At 52.9% G+C, this 17,200-nt stretch overlaps 1 protein-coding gene across 1 annotated transcript; it reads right to left on the bottom strand.

Moving 5' to 3' along the window:
- Window positions 1-12,624: 12,624 nt before the first annotated feature.
- HOXC5 (homeobox C5) lies at window positions 12,625-14,953 on the bottom strand. The gene is made up of 2 exons (XM_019659798.1): window positions 14,425-14,953; window positions 12,625-13,731 (listed from the first exon to the last, which is right to left on the bottom strand). The coding sequence occupies exons 1-2, from the start codon at window positions 14,876-14,878 to the stop codon at window positions 13,517-13,519; spliced, it is 669 nt and encodes a 222-aa protein (XP_019515343.1). The 5' UTR covers window positions 14,879-14,953; the 3' UTR covers window positions 12,625-13,516.
- Between the last annotated feature and the right edge of the window lie 2,247 nt (window positions 14,954-17,200).

Genomic DNA, 17,200 nt, shown 5'->3' with positions numbered 1-17,200 from the left:
GCTGCCAGAGACCCATGGGATCAGGCACTCAGGACCAAAGAAGGGAGAGGACTGGGAAAGGCTAAGGATAGAGGGAGAATTCCGTGGAGCAGGCAAAAGAACCCTGGGTCTCCTCCAGGGTTAGAGACAGGATTCATGGGGACTTGGTCTGCCTGCCTGCCCAACTTCATAAGAAGGGTGCCCTGCAAAAGCCCAACGCCCAAAGACAGGGCATTTTAGTGAACTGGAGATGGAGACATCAGGGGAAAATGATGGGAGGCGATGAAGATTTTTTATAAGGTTCCCTTTTTGCTGGAGTTCTCAAGGAGTGGGAGAGGAAGGAAAGGGCAGAGGAAGAGAGGGAAGGTCTTTATTTTATTCTCCCCAATCACAGCCAAGCTAAGGAGCCCTTGACTTCTCCAGAGAAGCCTCTGTGAGAAAGGGTTGTGTAGAGATGGTGCGACCAAGCCACATCAGATCATCACCATTATTAACATAATAACAAGAACATCATTCCCTCACAAAACAGAGCTGCCTGTGTGCCTTATTTTCTTCTTCCGGGAACTGTTCTTTCTCCCTCCCTGCCCAAAGGGGTCCAGTTTGCTCAGCCCCAAGTTTCCCCTTTAATACGCCCTTCCACCCCCTATCCCCTTTCCAAACCTGGGTCCATAAATGGGAGTCATTCCAAAGGCAAGCCTTGATTCCTGGGGTGGGGGAATCAAGGCCCAGGCCAATATGTAAGTACCTGAAAGTAGGGTGCCACTTCCCTCTATCCCCTCAAACCCAGAGGCAGTATCTCGATGCCACCTGCGCTCTCAGACAAACTTGCCTAGGCAGATCCGTGGCACCACTGGGGTCCAGGGAGCAGCCTTAACCACACGCCACAACCTCATAAAAGTGGGGGAGCCCGAGAAGGGGGCCATCAGCGGCTTCAGGATCTGGCCTGGGAGAGGACACCCAGCCTGCTCTTCCTAGACAAGCAGGAGTCAATAGCGATCTGTTCTAAACTTGCCCGCAGCCCCTCCGCGCTCGGCCCGGGCGGGCCAGCGCCTTCCCCGGCCGCTAGCCCGCCTCCTCCCGCACCTTGGACACCTCCTCCGAACTCCGGACCCCCAGGCTCGGGCCTCGCCCTCTCCCGGTTTTAATTACGTGATTGATTTTCGCTTTGGCCGCGTCGGGACGCCTCTGCCTCCGACTGTTTAAATCTTTCGGCTCCCTTTTTGTCTTTCGGAGTCCTTCTGACCGGCTGTAATTTAGAGACTGCCCCTCGGGCGGCCCCGGTCCGGTCCCGCTGCTGCCTCGCCCTACACGCCGGCGAAATGGTCCTCCGTGGCTCGGCGCGGCTGGGTCTGCAGCCGGCCCGCCAAGCGGGGCTTTGAGACTGTGGTCCTGCCCATTCGCCTTTCTGAATTATTTTGTGCTCCATTATTCTCTGATAGAGAAACAGTCCGTGTGTGAGTTATCACTGCATGCCTGGGCTGGAGCTAGGCTGCTCGAGGTGCTGTGTCTCCTCCTCACCCGGATGAGGGGTGCATTAGGAGGTCTGCACTGGGACCTGAGGAAGCGCGACGCCTGGCTCCGGGCTTGGCGGGGAGCTCCAGCCACGTCCCCCAAGACCCGGCCCCGCGCCCGCGGCCCAGAAGCGCCGGGAGAAGCAAATTCGGCCATAACTTTCCACCACTAAGCGCGAGCGGGACCACAGGGCTAGGGGCTCAGAGCCCCCAACCTGCACTTGGCCGTGGGGTCTCGTGTTGCTCCCTAGCCCCAAACAGAGGCCCCTCGCCCTGGCAGCCCCGCGGCCACCGGCAGCGGCCTCGGGCACCTCAGTCCAGGAACACGCCGGGCAACCCCTACGCCGAAGGGACTGAAGGTGAGGGGAAGGAAGGGAAAGAGGGAAGGAATTTTTATTTATGAATATATTTGGGGTGGGGATTGGAAGGGGAAGGCATGAAATAAAAGAAAAGGAGCGCCTTCTCCCACTGTGGCTGACTTTCCCTTTTCCGCCTCCAGAAGAAAAAAAACCCCAAAACTCTTTCCTCCTCAAACCACTGGTATCCCGCTTAATCTCTCATCTATTTACAACTAATAAACACCTCTCTGATTATTCTCCCACGGCCTGTTCATTCTTTGATCCTTTCCAACGAGGCAAGGAGTGAGTTACTATTAGCAGTATTTTATGATTATATTTTTCTCCTCAGGGAGAGGAGGGAGTTGGGAATGTATTTCTCACTGGGATAGAAGTTCAGTGAAACTTGTGTTAGTCACAACGTTCTTCTCCCTGTCCCTGAATCTACAACACCCCAATCTCTGCTCCCCCAACCCCCTTCCCCCCACAGCAATGTTGCTGGGTAAATAAGAGTCCGCCTGCCTGGCTATTAGGATTCTGGAGACGTTGGCATCTGTAGCAATCATTAGTCAAAGCCGCGGAAGCCAAAGGAGCCGAGGAGTTGGACAGAAAAAATCTTGGAAATGATATACAGGAGCCGCGGAGGCATCAATCCCGCGATAAGAGCGCGGCTGCTGGAAGCGAGGAGGCCGCTTAATTGGGCCCTGGGCACCAAGAGCAATTGGGGAGGGGGCACCGATGGGTTGGGCAGTGACCCTGGCACTATTTGGGCACACTACAAAAATAGTCGGGACTTGAACACCCTTTTCCCCAAATGTCAAAGGCCCAGTTGGGGTGTGAGAGGCACCAGAGTGCCTCTGTCAGCCTCTCCACCCTGGGAGCCAAGAGGAGCTGGGCTGAAGGACTCTCCCCTTTCTTCTCTTCCCTTCTCCTTAGTGGCTGTCTTAGGAGGTACTGCCGGTTGGGGAGCCTGCGCTGGGACTTCAGGTCACAGGGATAACCTGGAGAGAGGGTGTCATCCCTCCAGTGGGGTTTCAGGGAGCAGATAACTCAGTTGGACTACATTTGAAGATAGCTTTGGAGACAGAAACAGAATCACTCGCTTTAATAAGTAAAACATCAAAAGATATTTGCTCCCGGTCCTCACTCACCTGATGTCTTTATTGATCACAGAGACAGAGAGACAGAGAGATGCGGTAAGTTTAAATCCTTTCAGAGGGGGAGATCTATGCCCTTACATATAGATATATGCGTTATGGAACCATCTCTAAATATATGTTCAAATATTTAAGTTTGCAGCAAAACTGCAAAGACTATAAAGATCTCCAAATATGTAGCTTCAATATGTAGCTATTTTATGAGTTGGGATCCTTGCATAAATCTAGATAAAATTTTTAAAATAAAGATGAGCAACATGCATAGTTCTTTCCAAGTGAGAAAAAAACCCCACCAAATATTCATCTAGATGTTTAGAGAGAGCTGTACCAATACATCCTAGCATATACATCCAACACTATAGAAAGATTGGTAATGTGCGCACAGGAATTCGACAGAGGACTGTTATGTTCACTGTGGATCTATAAATCTAGAGATCTATAAATCTGCATTTAAATGTGGAATAGAGAGGGATATAAAACATACATCCTGTTATAGAGACATAGAGCGATCTATAAATACATTTTCACGTGTACAGCTAAAGGATTGCTCAGCTCTCTATAAAAACACGTGTATTTGCGTGGAGTCCTAGGAATGAGGGCAATTCTGTAGTGCTTCTGGGTTTGGGATGTCCCAGCCCAGACTTCTCTGGGAAATAAATGAAGGTAAACCAGAGCCTGCGAAAGTGCTAAGAGGGGCCAGGAACTCATATAATCTATAGCCTCATTTCCAGCATATAGGGGCATTTCTCTGGCAGTGGATAGAAGCCCTGATGCCTGGGCCTGAAAGCGTCCTGACTTATGGAGCCTGAACTGAGATGGAAGTAGAGGGCTCTTTACTTCTTTGCCCTTCAGCTCCCTAGCCCCAGGCTCAGGGGAGGGACCCATGGGAAGTTGGGGTGTCTTTAGGAAGGGAAGGCTCATTAACATTACAAAATAGAGCCATTTAGGTAAAATACGATTTTGTTTGGAGACAGCTCAGTTAGAGACAAATGTGACAAGGATGTGGGCTTTCACATACACCCCTGCACCCATCTTAATTACATAAAACCAGTCACAGACTGCAGAGAGAGTATCCTCCATTCACATAGCACTCAATGGGGTCTTCTACATGCCTCACTCTCATCCTCTCTCTTCATGAGCTCTTTTATATACCTTATCCCAGCTTGTCAAGAAGGGGTTTGGGGCTCATAAAGGAGTCATAGGAAGACAGTCAGAAGAGAGCAGAACTCCCAGGAGTCATGGTCTCTACCACCAGGCTCAGAAACTGATTGTCTTTGATGTTGGTTCCTTTTCAATTGAAAGGTTGGGGGACCAAAGTCTGAGAGGATAAAAGAAAATGAAAGGTTGCACAATTTTTACATCTAGAATTTTGGGGAGGGGGGAATCACCAATGAGCCCTTTTTTTATTGGAGGTGGAAGATTTTGGGGGCCCTGGATTTCCTTTTATTTTTCTCCTTTGGTTTACTAGGGAAAGGGAGATATAGAGGGGCCCCAGGTGGGCTTGGGGAAGTGCAATCCAATCTAGCTAGCCAGATTGGAGGAGAGTGATTTACAAAGCAAAACCTCAGATGCTACTTCCTGAGAAGTCACCAGATCAAAACAGCCTCCTCTAGGCTTTTATGACCGGGTCTCTACTCCCAACAGGAAAAGCACCCTCAATAAAACCTCCGCTGGCCCACGCCCCTATCCTCTATCCAGAGGAGGGGGAGAGACACAATCTAAAAAGAGGGGCCTGACCTTTACTCCCTACACACACACACACACACACACACACACACACACACACACACACACACACACGGTTTTCTAGCCCGAAAGTTGACTTTCTAAAGAAGTATTTACTGGACAAGATTTTTGTCCACTGTCTGAGTAAAGAATCAGCCCTGAAAAGTTTGGAGTTTGAGCCTGGAACAGAGGATAAAGGGGGATTTGATCAGATAATCGTCTGGCCTCATAGTCCCTTATTGCATTCCAACCCCCCACAACCCAACAGACCAACAGGACACTAAAGGTCATCAAGAGCTCGGCTGCCACCATCTGTGGGGGCTGCTCCAGGGTTTTTGGTTTTCCAGAGAGGCAGAGGGAGGAAACTCAACAGTTGCCCAGGGCTTGAGGGCAGGGGTGGGGAAGGTAGGACAAATGGTCTCCAGGCTGGGCATATGGGAAGAATGAGGCAAGACAAGGACTGGGAAGTTGGTTCAGACTGGTTTACTGTGGGCTTCAGACCATTCTCATACCACACTGGGGCACGTACATATACTTCTGCATGTTCATGTGTGGTGTTTGGGGCCCGGAGGGCTGGGAGCAGTAGGGGTCTTTTTAGAGCAGAACCCAGCCTACTCTATCTCTCTGAAAGCTGTCATGTGCAGTACTGAAGGATTCTAGGGAACTGAGCCCACACATTCCAACCAGCCCATACATGGTAGATCTTGTTCTGTACTTCTGTCAGGTGTAGAGAAGTAGCTTCCTCCCTGAACTGGCTTTTTATTCAAGCGTTTTATTCAACCTCTTATTGAAGCTTTTAAGGCCTGGTCATCAGAGGTTGAACAAGGAGCTGGAACACGCAGTGCAACTTTCCCAAGTCCTAAATTTCACCCCCTAGGGGGTGATTCCTCCTGGGTGTCTCTGTTCCCTTTTGCCCCTCCATGAGCCTTAAGAATGCGAGAGGGAGATGGATTCCACTGTTCTGTAGGATTCAAGGACCAAGAAATCTCTATCATTCCAGTTCCTCAGCCCAGACTCCTTGGGCTCCTAGGGCCCCAACAAAGCCATGAAGGAGATATTATCAGAACAGACACAACACTCTGGGTTACAAGGACAAAATAAAAGGGGCTATGATTTTCTTGGCCTTCTAGCAGCCTAGTTTCTTTATTTAAATTGAATCTGTAACCCCCAAAGCCCTAGCTTGGGGTCCTGATTCTGTCCTTTCTCCACCTCAAAGGGCTTCAGGGTCTCCAGTCTCCTCTGAGGAGGAGGCTCAGAGTGGTGTTTGTCTCCTCAGCAAAAGGAAACACAGAATTGAAGCCCAGGACAATGATGTTTCAAGTCAGAAACTCAGCCCAAAGCAATTACACACAGAGAAGGAGAATCAAAGAGACAGGTAAAGTTTACATGGACTTTAGGAGGGATTGAGGCAATAAAATCTCTCTTCTCAGTGCCTGCTTAGACTGTCAATCCCCCCTATCGTTCTTTTTCCAGCTTCATGGAATTTGGAAACTCCAGTGTGAGAAATCCACACTGGAGGTGAGGATTGGTCTCAGACAAGACTACCACACTATCTACCAGGGGAAAATAAGCATATGTGCTTTCATTTTAACTCATGAAAGAGGTCAATGGAGCAGTGTGGTTGAAGGTGATGTGGGAAATCAGGGCGTGATGGTTTCTGAGAAGAGCTGCTCTCCCTCTGGCTTCACATTCAATCCTTCCTACCTGGGCTGTTCCATAGTCCCCAGATCAGCCCTACCCAGAAAACAAACAAGCAGGAGGGTGCTGACAAACTCAACTCAAACTGGGCTACCCCACCCACTCCAGCAACCTTGGAACCCCCCAGAAGAGCACTTAGAGGTCTGGGTGGCACAGCCCATCAGAACTCCTATCCCTCAGTCAACTCAAAGAGGGCAGAAAATCAGAAGGAGAAGGGGAGGAGAGGGGAGCTCAACCAGAAAATTAACCCTGGAACAAAGCCCTGAAGACTTGCGGGGGTGGGGAGGCATTGAGGGGAGAAATGTCTGGTTCTGGACCCACTCCATAAGTGGATTGGCTCAGGGGCCAGCCCAAATGTTCAGGAAACACAAACACTTCTGTCATGCACGTAAACATAAACACCAAAATCAACATCTTCAGTGGCGTGTCCTTTGATAGCCGTTGGCCAAGACACAGGGTTATCATGTAGTCTATTATTATTATTATCATTATTATTATTATTACCTTGTTAAAAGAATGGAAAGGAAAGGGACTCAAACAAATGCATCCACTGTTTAATATGGGGAGTCCTGATGTTCTGTGCTTACTCCCCTTTCCAGAATCCTTCATTCAGCTAGCTCAAAAAACTACAGGTACCAAAAACAACTTTAAAAAAGTCTCCACTTTTGCTCCCTTCCTTCCAACCATGCCATAGGCAGCTTGACAAAGCTAATGGCTCCTGGAGCATTTCCAAAAACACAAATCAAAAGAAGTCTCTCTTCTAATCATCTCTCCAAGAAGATCAGAAGAGAATGAAAACTTGTCCAAGGTGAGTGTATAGGGAATAATCACAGTCAGAATTTGAATTCAGGGCTGGAGTTCATATCCACACCTGCTGCACAGCCTAGTCTAGAGTCCACATCTATAAAGCCCAGAGAATTGGGTAGGATCACACAGGCCAAAATGGAAGAAATCCAGAGGACACCATCACAACTTCAGATCCCTGTATAATTTAGATTGACTTCTAGGTACAACTTTGTTAGAACTACCGACACAAGCCAAAGACTCCTCAGAGCTGGTTCAGGAACAGAGGGAGGGGGTTAGAATCCTCTCAGTATCATTCATCCCCTTCCCATCTGAGATAAGGCAGACCCAGGAGCTAAAGAGTTGCGGAGGTGGGGAAAGAGGGAGGAAAAGGAGTTGGAGGGGTAGGGCGAGGCACAGACTAAGTATTTTTGGGCTGATTGGTTGGTGGGGGCCATGTGACCCTGCTTAGCGCATTCCTGATTGGTTGCTTGACCTCTTCTAGGGTTAAAGACTTCTAGGGTTAAATTGAAAGCTTTCCAGGTTGGCTAGGGTACCTTGGCACCCGATTGACTGCCCATCCCCCGCTCCAGAGACACCCCCCAATTCGGGCTGGGGGAAGGGGAGGAGGAGTGGGAAAGCCAAGAACCTTAGGCCCCCGTTTGTATTCTTCCTACTTCCATTTGTATTTGTCCTACAAAACAGCAAAAAAAACTGGCTGATGTAAATTACTTGAGAGAAATGACGATCTATTATTACTGGGGTAGGAAGAGCGGGTGATATTTAAATGGAATTTCTTAGGAAACAGAAAAGGGGGCGAGGAAGTCAGAGATACCAACCCCCACCCCCAAGAGATGCGGTGTAAATCTGTAAAACAGAAGCACAGGCATGCACCTCTCTCCAAGAAGCGGAAAGGAATGGGACTAAGATTTGGCCAGGAGTCAGGGAAGGCGGCGAGTTTTGCCTGGGTGTGGGTCTTCGGCCCTGGCTAAATTCTTAAAGAATTTAGACTCGCTCCCTAAGTCCTTGGGGAGGCCGGAGGGGAGGCAGAGTCGTTATAGACCAAGGGAAACTCCATTTCCATCCTGCTGCTTGGATGGAAAGTTTTCAGAAACCTTCAAAATCACAGACTGGTGGAGAGGGCAGAGTCGAGGAGGGACGATAATGAGGAAGGGAGAACACGAGAGTTAACTTTTCAGATGCGCTGCTGGGGAGAATCCTCTGGGATCCTAAGGCTTCCCCGGGAAATAAAAGAGTGGGGAGGAAAAGTGAGGAAGTCGAGTCTTGGCGAGGGACTGAGGCCATGAGGGAAGGCGTCGGGGGAGTATTCCCGTCCGGTGCCCGTGCTCCTTACGCAGGCGACAGACAGCTAGAGCGAGGGCTGGGGCTCCAACTCAGACGCCGGTGTCTTTGGGTCTCTGTCCCCCTCCACCCTCCCAGAGTCTGCCTGGGCTCTCGTTGTTGCTTGATCCCTGCCTTTTCCTCAGTCTTTTGGGCGGTAGGGGCACGCTTATCAGCGTCCTCTCCCCATTCCCCAAAGGCACCTCTTCACAAAGCGGGTGTCCGGAACCCCTCGCGCCTCAAGGCAGCACTCCTTTCCCCGAGGATGCAGACCTGGCTCGCCCCCTCCGCTCTCCTCCTCTTTCCAAAGTTGCCCTTCAGGGGCCCGCCTTCCACCCTGTCTTTATTCACTCGCGATTCTGGCCTGTCCCCTTCCAGGAGCCTGAGTTCATATGTTGTCGCTTTCCTGGCTTACTCTGGGTGACGCACTGGAGGGTACTCACAGGTATGGAGGACACGTGCCTCCCTTGCCTGACGCCTCTGCTGCTCCTTCCTAGAAACCTGAAGGGAGCCCCAGCCTGAGATTGGCCCCCAAGGACACCATGCCCATAATTGGGCCCTGATGGCTCCATCCCCCAGAAGCCACTCTCTCCTTAGGGCTGGGGGTGCTTTTTTGGCCAGCCTAGTAAAGAGGTTGCCTCCATCCCCCCCACCCACTTACACTCCACTCACAGCAGGAACCTCTAGGCCTCCAGGACCTAATTTTACCTCAGGAAAGAGCTAGAGACGCCAGGAAAGACCCCAACAGCTGGGGGAAGAGGCATGAAACCACCCTGGCCCCAGAGAGATGAGGACCCCAGACCACAGAGGCTGGGACAGCTGCCCACCCAGGCCTAGTGGTGAGGAGGGAGAGGATGCTTTGGGACATCTGGGGTTCAATTGACCACCTTTAAGATGCTTCTGCCATTTTAGGTTGCAGTCTGTGGACTCAGAAGTCCCGAAGCCCTCCTTCCCTGTCTCCCTCCCCAGTTGCCCACCCTGCCTGGACTCTGGGCCACTGGCTCCTCCCTGGATCAGGGTGTCCCAGAGGCATTTTGCGCTTGCGCCTAGAGTTTACACACTCCTGCAAACACCAAACACACATGTTTGCCACACTGTCTTTCTTCCTAACTGAGAAGGGAGAGAGGGTCATGGAGCTCTAAAGAACCCAGGCCTTTCTTTACCCCAGTTGCTGGAGGGAATAGGGGCAGGGAGGGAGGGCTGGTCTGGGGAGACAAGCTCCCCCATCCTCTTATCTCCCAGCGGCTTTTTCTTTTCTCCCACCCTAGCCTGGGGATGCCTGGGCAGGCCTTCTTCCCTCCCCTTAATGAGTGGGAACTGCCTTCTCTCATGGAGGGGGAAGATTAGGTAAATGGGAGAAAGGGTCAGAGAGAGAAAATTAACTTACAGCGTTCGCCTGGGATTCATTTTCGAAGATGTAACCTCTCACCATCATCCCCAGCGCCGTAATCCCCTCTAACTGCCAGGCCCTCTGTCCTAGCATTAAACCTCACCAGCAGCTGCGTGGCTGGACAGTTAAGATTATATATGATGTAAATATATTGTGGGTTTGTCAGCTCTCCCTACACCATAAAACTTGGTTTAATGACATCACGTGGTCCCCCAAGAGCCACTCACGGGCTTGCCTTCAGGCCATTCACATAAATAACCTCCAAAAGTTTCAAACTCCTAAATTCACATAGAAGCAGTGCGTATTTCTCTAATGCTCAGTTACACTAAAAAGCCCTTGTGCTGCTCCTTTGCCCCACCCCCACACCCCCCTTGCACGGTGGGGAGGGGGGAGAGGGTGGATCCTTATTTATTTACTTACTTATTTCCATAAGGACCTGTCGCCTTCGAGGTCGTGTTGATATTTTTTTTCCTCCTATTTTTTTTCCTCCTCTCTCCTCTAATTGCTCAGAGTGGGCCGTGTCCCCCTCTTCCCACTCCCCCGGGAAGGTAAGTCACGTTTCTTCCCCTTCTTTCTCGCTGCCAGAGGGGGTGGGTTTCAGGGCAAAGTGGAGAGGCAGGCTCCATGGTCTCTGTTTGGGACCCAGAAGCCCCTCCACTAACTCCCCCAGAGCAATGCCAAACCCTGGTACTTGGAGATTGTTCCAGGAGGCTGGCTGGTGGGGGAACCACCAGACTCCAAAGTAGAAGCCTCTGCTCAGGGAGAAAGCAAGGGTCTGGGTTGTACCTACTCCCAGTGCAGGGGAGCAGGTCCGAGGCCTCTGGCTAGGTTGTGGCTGCTGATGCCGCTGGAGCAGAGGCTGGCTGGGCGCAGACCTGCAGACTGTGACAGGAAAGGAGGAAAACAGGCAGGCATGGCTTCATCTACCCAAGCCCGACCAACTTGAATCAGTCCTCCAGCTCCTCCAGGGAAAGAGAGGCCCAAACCCTGTGGGGAGGAGGCAGTTAGGGCATGGTAGGGCTGATACGCCCTGCCCAGTGGGTCTGAGCAACATTGCCCCACCCTGGCAAAGCCCTCGGTTCTCTCCCTGAGGCGGTGTGTCCCCTGGGGAGGAAGCGCAGGGCCTCGGCAGCCAGGGAGACTGGGGCGGGTGATGGCGGGTGCCACGGCCTCTTTCTTAGTTAACTGTTACCCATTGGAGACGCCAGTACTTCTCCACGCTTCACCGCTCGCCCAATAGTTTTACTCAGCATGGAGAAAAAATTAAAATAACTCCCTGAAGAAAATTACACATTTTATTTGAGAGAGGGGGGGGGGAGATCGAGAGGAGATAAGTTGGTGCTAGGCTGGGCTGACTACTGTGTGCTAGTGGAGAAACATTACGAGTGCCCTAACCTGAAGTGAGTACAGTGTGAAGAAAAAGGGTGTAGCAATGGGTGCAGTTCAATAAACATTTGGTGAGGCCTCCTACGTGGTAGGCATGGGGTGAGGAAAGGCTCTTGGGTCTTTTTAAAAATGACAGACAGGTAGCTTAGGCAGTAGGATGCAGAGAAGTCAGTCCTTATAATAAATCCAAGGAGCATCAGAATTAATAATCATAAATATTTCCCTTGCCCCTCCCCAGAGACTCGCTGCTCCTTTTCCCTCTTGGCTGCTGGAGCAGCCTTCTAGCCCAGCTTCTGTACCTCTCCCCACCCCATCACTGCCCCAGTGTGGGGGGCCTAGGCTTGGCTCCAGGAAATCACCCCGTTGTGGGAGGCAGGAGAGGAAATGCAGTAAAGTTTTATGGACCCTTCCCACATTTGTTTCTCCTAAAAGTACTTCCTCCCCCATTCCATCCCAAGAGTCTGGAGCAGAGCAGAGCCTGGGCCTAGGCCAGCCTCAGGCACCACCTGAATTATCTGCCTTTTCCCCTTCTCTTTAGTCCACCCTCCCCCTACACAAAATCCCAGAGACTGAGATAAATGATAGCAAACAGACACCTCTCAGGCACTGGTCTATGCGGATCCTTTCCCAGCTAATTGTCCTGCATAGCCCTGTGCCCTAGAAGGTGGGGGAGATAGTCTGAACCATTCCTGCCAGTCAGGTACACGCTGTAGATTGCTCTCCCTATTCCTTCTCCCCCAGTATCTGAGAAAGCCAAGACACACCTCCTCCAAACTCCCCCAGCATCCCTTTACCAAGCAGTACCAACTCTTTCTGAGGATCCTTCCGAGTCCAAATGGGCCCTTAGGCTGAGGACTCAGCCCTCCCTCTATGTCCAGTGAGGCCCCTCAGGGACCACCTAGTCCTGGGAGAGATCTTAAGAGACCCAAAAGGGCCTGAGTCTGAGCAGTGCGGAGGCACGGGTCCTGACAGATTAGTTCTGGCATGTAGTGAGGGCCGCTGCCAGTCTAGAGGCCTCAAATCCACTCAGCCAAGGTGAGAACGGGGTGCAGAGGCCCGAATGCCTTGGATAGCCACATCATGGGACAGGCCAGTACAGGTGGCCTAGGTGCCCTCCCCTTCCTCTAGAGGCCCTTCTTGAAGCCGGGGATCTGGATAGGAGGTCAGTTTCACCTCCCTTGTCTTACTACCCCAGAAGTTCCTAAAAATTCCTTTAAAGGAGAAGTTTAAAGGCTGTGGGCCCATCCCCCTACACCCCACAGCCCATTTAGACACTTTTGCCCCAATACATGCCCCAAACAAAGAGGATCTGCTGCATCTTTAGTCCTGTTCTCTCTTTGTCTTTATTTGATATGACAAAATATAGTTTCAGGAAAGACCTGGAGTCAATAAATAGTTGTACAACAGCAATGGGGCAGGATGGCACAGAAAGTCATGGCAGGGACTACTGGGCAGCCAGGAGCCTCTAGGACCGCTTGCTGGGGTCCTGTGGTAGGGAACCCCAATAGTTGAGCTAGCTAGTGGTCTGAGGGTGGGGGCCTGAGAGGGCATGCAGAGGGTGCAGGCTGGAGAGGTTCTCAGGCTTTGGGGTTGGGGGAGAAGGTTTGGAGAGTGTAGGTCAACCAAGGGGGCCCTAGCGGACTTTCAGTCTTCTCCCCTTTTCATATGCAAATCATTATAAAACGAACATCTAGAGTTTAGTCGCTATACGGAAGCCCCCCCCCCAGTCTGGCACCGGACTCCCCCAGGCACAACCCTTCTCTCTCCGGCCGCAACCAGCCTAAACCCCGGAACAAAGGAGAGGGCGAGGCCGAGTCTGGAGGGTCGGGGCGCGGGGCCTGCGGCGCCCGAAGGGCCCACCTTGACTCAAGCGGGCCACGCTGGGGCTAGAAGCCTGAGAAGACGGCCCAGGCCGGGTTCGGTCAGTGCCAATCCGTAAACCACAGGCCCAGAGAACCCCTGAGGAGCTTGCCCTGGGCCCCGGAGCTGAGCAGAACTGAGGGGAGTCCAGACAGCGTGGGCAGCCCCGTGGGAACCTGGGGTCGGTGGGGATGCAGAATGCCAAGGGAAAGCGCTTTTGTCTGTGAGGCCCGGGAGCCGGTGCTCCAGCCACCGCCCTTGCCCCAAAATATAGAGAGAGGAAAAACCGAAAAGGAAAGGCGCGGGGAGCAAAGCGGGCTCGGGTGCTTTCGGCAGGCCTCCCCGCTGCCTCTAAAGAGCCTCTTTGCTTTTCATTTTGGAATCTTTCTTCCACTTCATCCTGCGGTTCTGGAACCAGATCTTGATCTGTCTCTCGTTGAGACACAAGTTGTTGGCGATCTCTATGCGCCTGCGGCGAGTGAGGTAGCGGTTAAAGTGGAATTCTTTTTCCAGTTCCAGAGTCTGGTAGCGCGTGTAACTGGTTCGGGACCGCTTGCCGTCCGTCTCTGGAATATAACCCCCCCCCAAGCCAGGAAGGGGTGAATAGCGTACAGCGCCCCAGAGTCCCCACCCCAGCCCCAGGCCCCCACCCGCAGCGGGAGGGAGAGGAGACAAGCAGGACGAGACAGGCCCGGCGGGCCGCAGGCGGGCCCGGCCCAGCCCAGCCCCGGGAGAGGCGCCTCCGCCCAGGCAGGAAACTTTCCGCCGCAGCCTTCACTCAGCAGCCAGAGGGGCTGAGGGGTGGGGGGAGAGGGAGACCCAGGCTCGGACCGAACAATAAGCACCCTCGAGATCCGAGCACCGGGGACCCCCCTCCCGCCCCTCCCGAGTCGCTGGAATCCTCCGGAGCGGCGAGCGCCGGCCGAGCCGGCTCCACAGGGGAGGGAGGGAGCCGCAGGGGGATCCCCGCTCTGGAGCCCCGCGCTCCTCACCCTTTAGATCCCTCTATTTTTTTAACTCCCTCCCTCTCCCCCAAAAATTGAATATTGCCTTTTATACACGTTTTGTTCCTATGATCCAATTATGTCGTCGTAAATTTGGGCGCACACAGCCTCTAAGCCTTTTAGTGGACAGTTTTACGAGCCATTGATGCCTGGATCGTAAAATTTATGGCCTCAGGTTTTTTTTCTTTATTTGCCCCGCATGGCCTATAAAACCCAGGCGGACCCGAGCGCGCAAAATGAAGTCCTAAAGTTTACCGTGGCTCATGTGCAGTTTGGTCATCCACGGGTAAATCTGTGGCGGGGCCGGTGGCTGGCTCAGTCCGGCAGGCTGCCCTGTCTGCGCCTGCTCCTCTTTGATCTCCCCACTGCTCTTAGCTCGCTCCTCCAGCGCTGGGCGAGCCGCCTTCTGACTGTACATCCCGGGGTTCAGAGGAGCCGCTTCATCTCTGCCCAGAGCGTGTCCCGGAGCGGCCGCGGAGCTGCAGGCGGGGCGGTCGGGGTGAGCCCGGGGGTTGGCAGCCATGTCTACCCCGTGGAGAGAGTTGGAAGGCGCAGGCGGTGGGAAAGTGATGCTTAAGTCCAATCCGCCGTAGCAGTACCTGGATGCCTGCACCTCTGAGGCCGATCCATAGTTCCCACAAGTTTGCATGTTATAGGCAGGGATATTGGGGCTCTGCTTATAGAATGAATTGGCTACGTAGGAGCTCATGGCGGGGAGGGCCCAAAAAAATTTCTGCACCCTTTTTGATTAAGGGTGATTTGTGACTCTTTGAAGTTGAGGGGTTTTTTGTTCTCCAAAGTGCACAATTTATAGGTGGAGATATCTCTTTCTTTATCCTATGCGCTCTTCCCAAATAAGGGAGCCTTAAATAGAGTCACGTGACTCGAGCGGCCACTCATAAATTTGGCTTGATGACCTCCGGGAGGTTAGTGATGGAAGCCGGCGAAACGCATCTTGATATGTTGGCAAAGCCCAACCAAGGGGGAGAGGGAGTGAGAGAGAAAGAGAGAGAAGGGGGAGAAAAAAATGGTTCTTGGAATTGGGGGGTAGCCGGGACAACGAGACCACAGCGACACCTGGTGCCTACTTAGAGGAATTGCAGTCTGGCACGCCGGCTTGCCTTCCAGGCCGCTGGATTTTCTAGCCTGTAGAGAAGCTGGTTGTTGCTGCAACAAACCCCTGAAATGGCCTTTTAAATTGTTTTTAATTTTAAGAAAAGATGGGGCCTCTTTTGGGATGCACTGAGGGTTTTTGTAATGGGTAACTCCATCTTGTCCACTCCAAGGGCCTTCCGATCTTCAAAAAGAGCTGAGGAATGGGGATTTAGGTGAGGGGTCCCTGCCCAGGTTGGACATCTGAGGGGCTTAACTAAGGTTCTCTAAACCAAGGGTGGAGGTCCCTCTCCTTGGGGGTCCCAAGGCCCTCCTACTGCTGAGGAGGGGCTTGTCAGCATGGAAAAGTGATCCAAGCCTCTGGAGAGGTAGACAGAAGAGGTCCTGGGTGGGCAGAGCTAGATGGGGTGTGTGCTTGTGGTGGGGGGAGGTGGTAATGAGACTGAGTGCTGAGGACTCTGGATGAGCCTGGAGGTGAGAAGCCAGGAGTAGACCTCACCATGCCAGAGACTCCAGAGTGGCAACAAGGCAGTTTTCAAGTGTGTGTGTGTGTGTGTGTGTGTGTGTGTGACCAGACACAATGGCCTGAGGACTGCTCTGCCTCCCTGTATATGACCCTCAAGTGGTACCTCTGCCAGATATTTTGGATAGAAAATAGATGTTAACTGAGGGAACCGAGAGGCAAGATTCAAATCTCCACAAATATTTTATGAGGACAGAAGAAAAGGCCCCTTTTGCGCCCAGTGGGGAAAAGGCCTCTGGACCAGGCTCTCCAGGGACTTGGATCCAGAAGGTCCACCGGATAGCAATTTCTGAGCTATCTGAAACCTCAGAAAGGACCTGGCTGGGGGTGGGGGGATGAGGGTGGGCAGGGCAGGCGCTTGGGCTACCTTCACAGCCCGTGGCCAGGGACTCTGCCGCCATTCGGCCCCTTTTCGACCCCTCTCCCCTAGCCCCAAGTCATATTCTTTCCTGACTGCCTCTCCCCAGGAAATCTCCGCCCCTGCCAGGAGAAGCCCCCCTCCCGCCACCCCCCCCACCCCCGCAAGCGGAGGCGCTGGAGGGGGCGCTGGCAGGGATCTGGAACGTCTGGAAAACTCTGGCGGATTTTTTCCCTCCGGGAGACCCCCTCACTACCTCACCCCTAGGTCCACTCAGGTTTCTCTGGCTGGGCTTAGGGAGAGAAGTCCTGAGCTGGGGAACGGTTAGGGCCTGGTTGCACTCCTCACCCGCTGAGTTTGAGGGGAGAAGAAAGAGTGAGGAAGCAGACTGAGGCTGGGGCTGTAAGGAAGAACGAATTTTGTCCCAGCCACGTCAAGAGTCCCAGAGCAGGCGAGAGCTCAGTTTCCAGGTTTTCTTTTTCGAGATGTCCTTGAATCGCTCAGTCCCTGGCGAAGGGCTCAAATCCTGCGGTCCTCTCTTTCCCCTTCGCTCTCTGCCTCAGCCACGTTTCGCAACAGTCGGCCTGGCGCAGGCGGGGGGCTGCTCACAGGGCGCCCCCTCCTCACTGGGGGAGTGGGCGGGGGTGACCCTGGTGCCTGGATAATGCTGCTTTCCTGGCCTTTGGGGCTCGGGGTTCAGAAGACAAGAACCCCAGGGTGTCACAGGCGGGAAGAAAGGCCTGTGTGGGGCTGGAGACCAACCCGACTAACCCCGGCTCTCCCCTCCACCCCTATCGAAATCCCATGCGGCCTTTTTTTGCGGGGTGAGTATGTTGTTCCGTGTAGGGAGCCCAGAGAGGCCTCCCAGCCCCGCAGCGACATCACCAGAAGAGGAGGCCAGGGCTGGCTCCCGGCTCCGGAAAGGCTAGTGCAGGGGCTGGGGGCTTGCAGGCGGCGAGTAGACACGGAGTGCTGGGAGCCAGTTCCAACTTTCACCCCGAGGCCGGCGGGCGAGCGAATTAACAGAAATCCCGATA

The sequence above is a fragment of the Hipposideros armiger genome, unplaced genomic scaffold (assembly GCF_001890085.2).
Source record: "Hipposideros armiger isolate ML-2016 unplaced genomic scaffold, ASM189008v1 scaffold_303, whole genome shotgun sequence".
NCBI lineage: Eukaryota > Metazoa > Chordata > Mammalia > Chiroptera > Hipposideridae > Hipposideros > Hipposideros armiger.
Note: the sequence above shows the minus strand (reverse complement) of the source record. Positions and strands in the feature narration are given on the sequence as shown.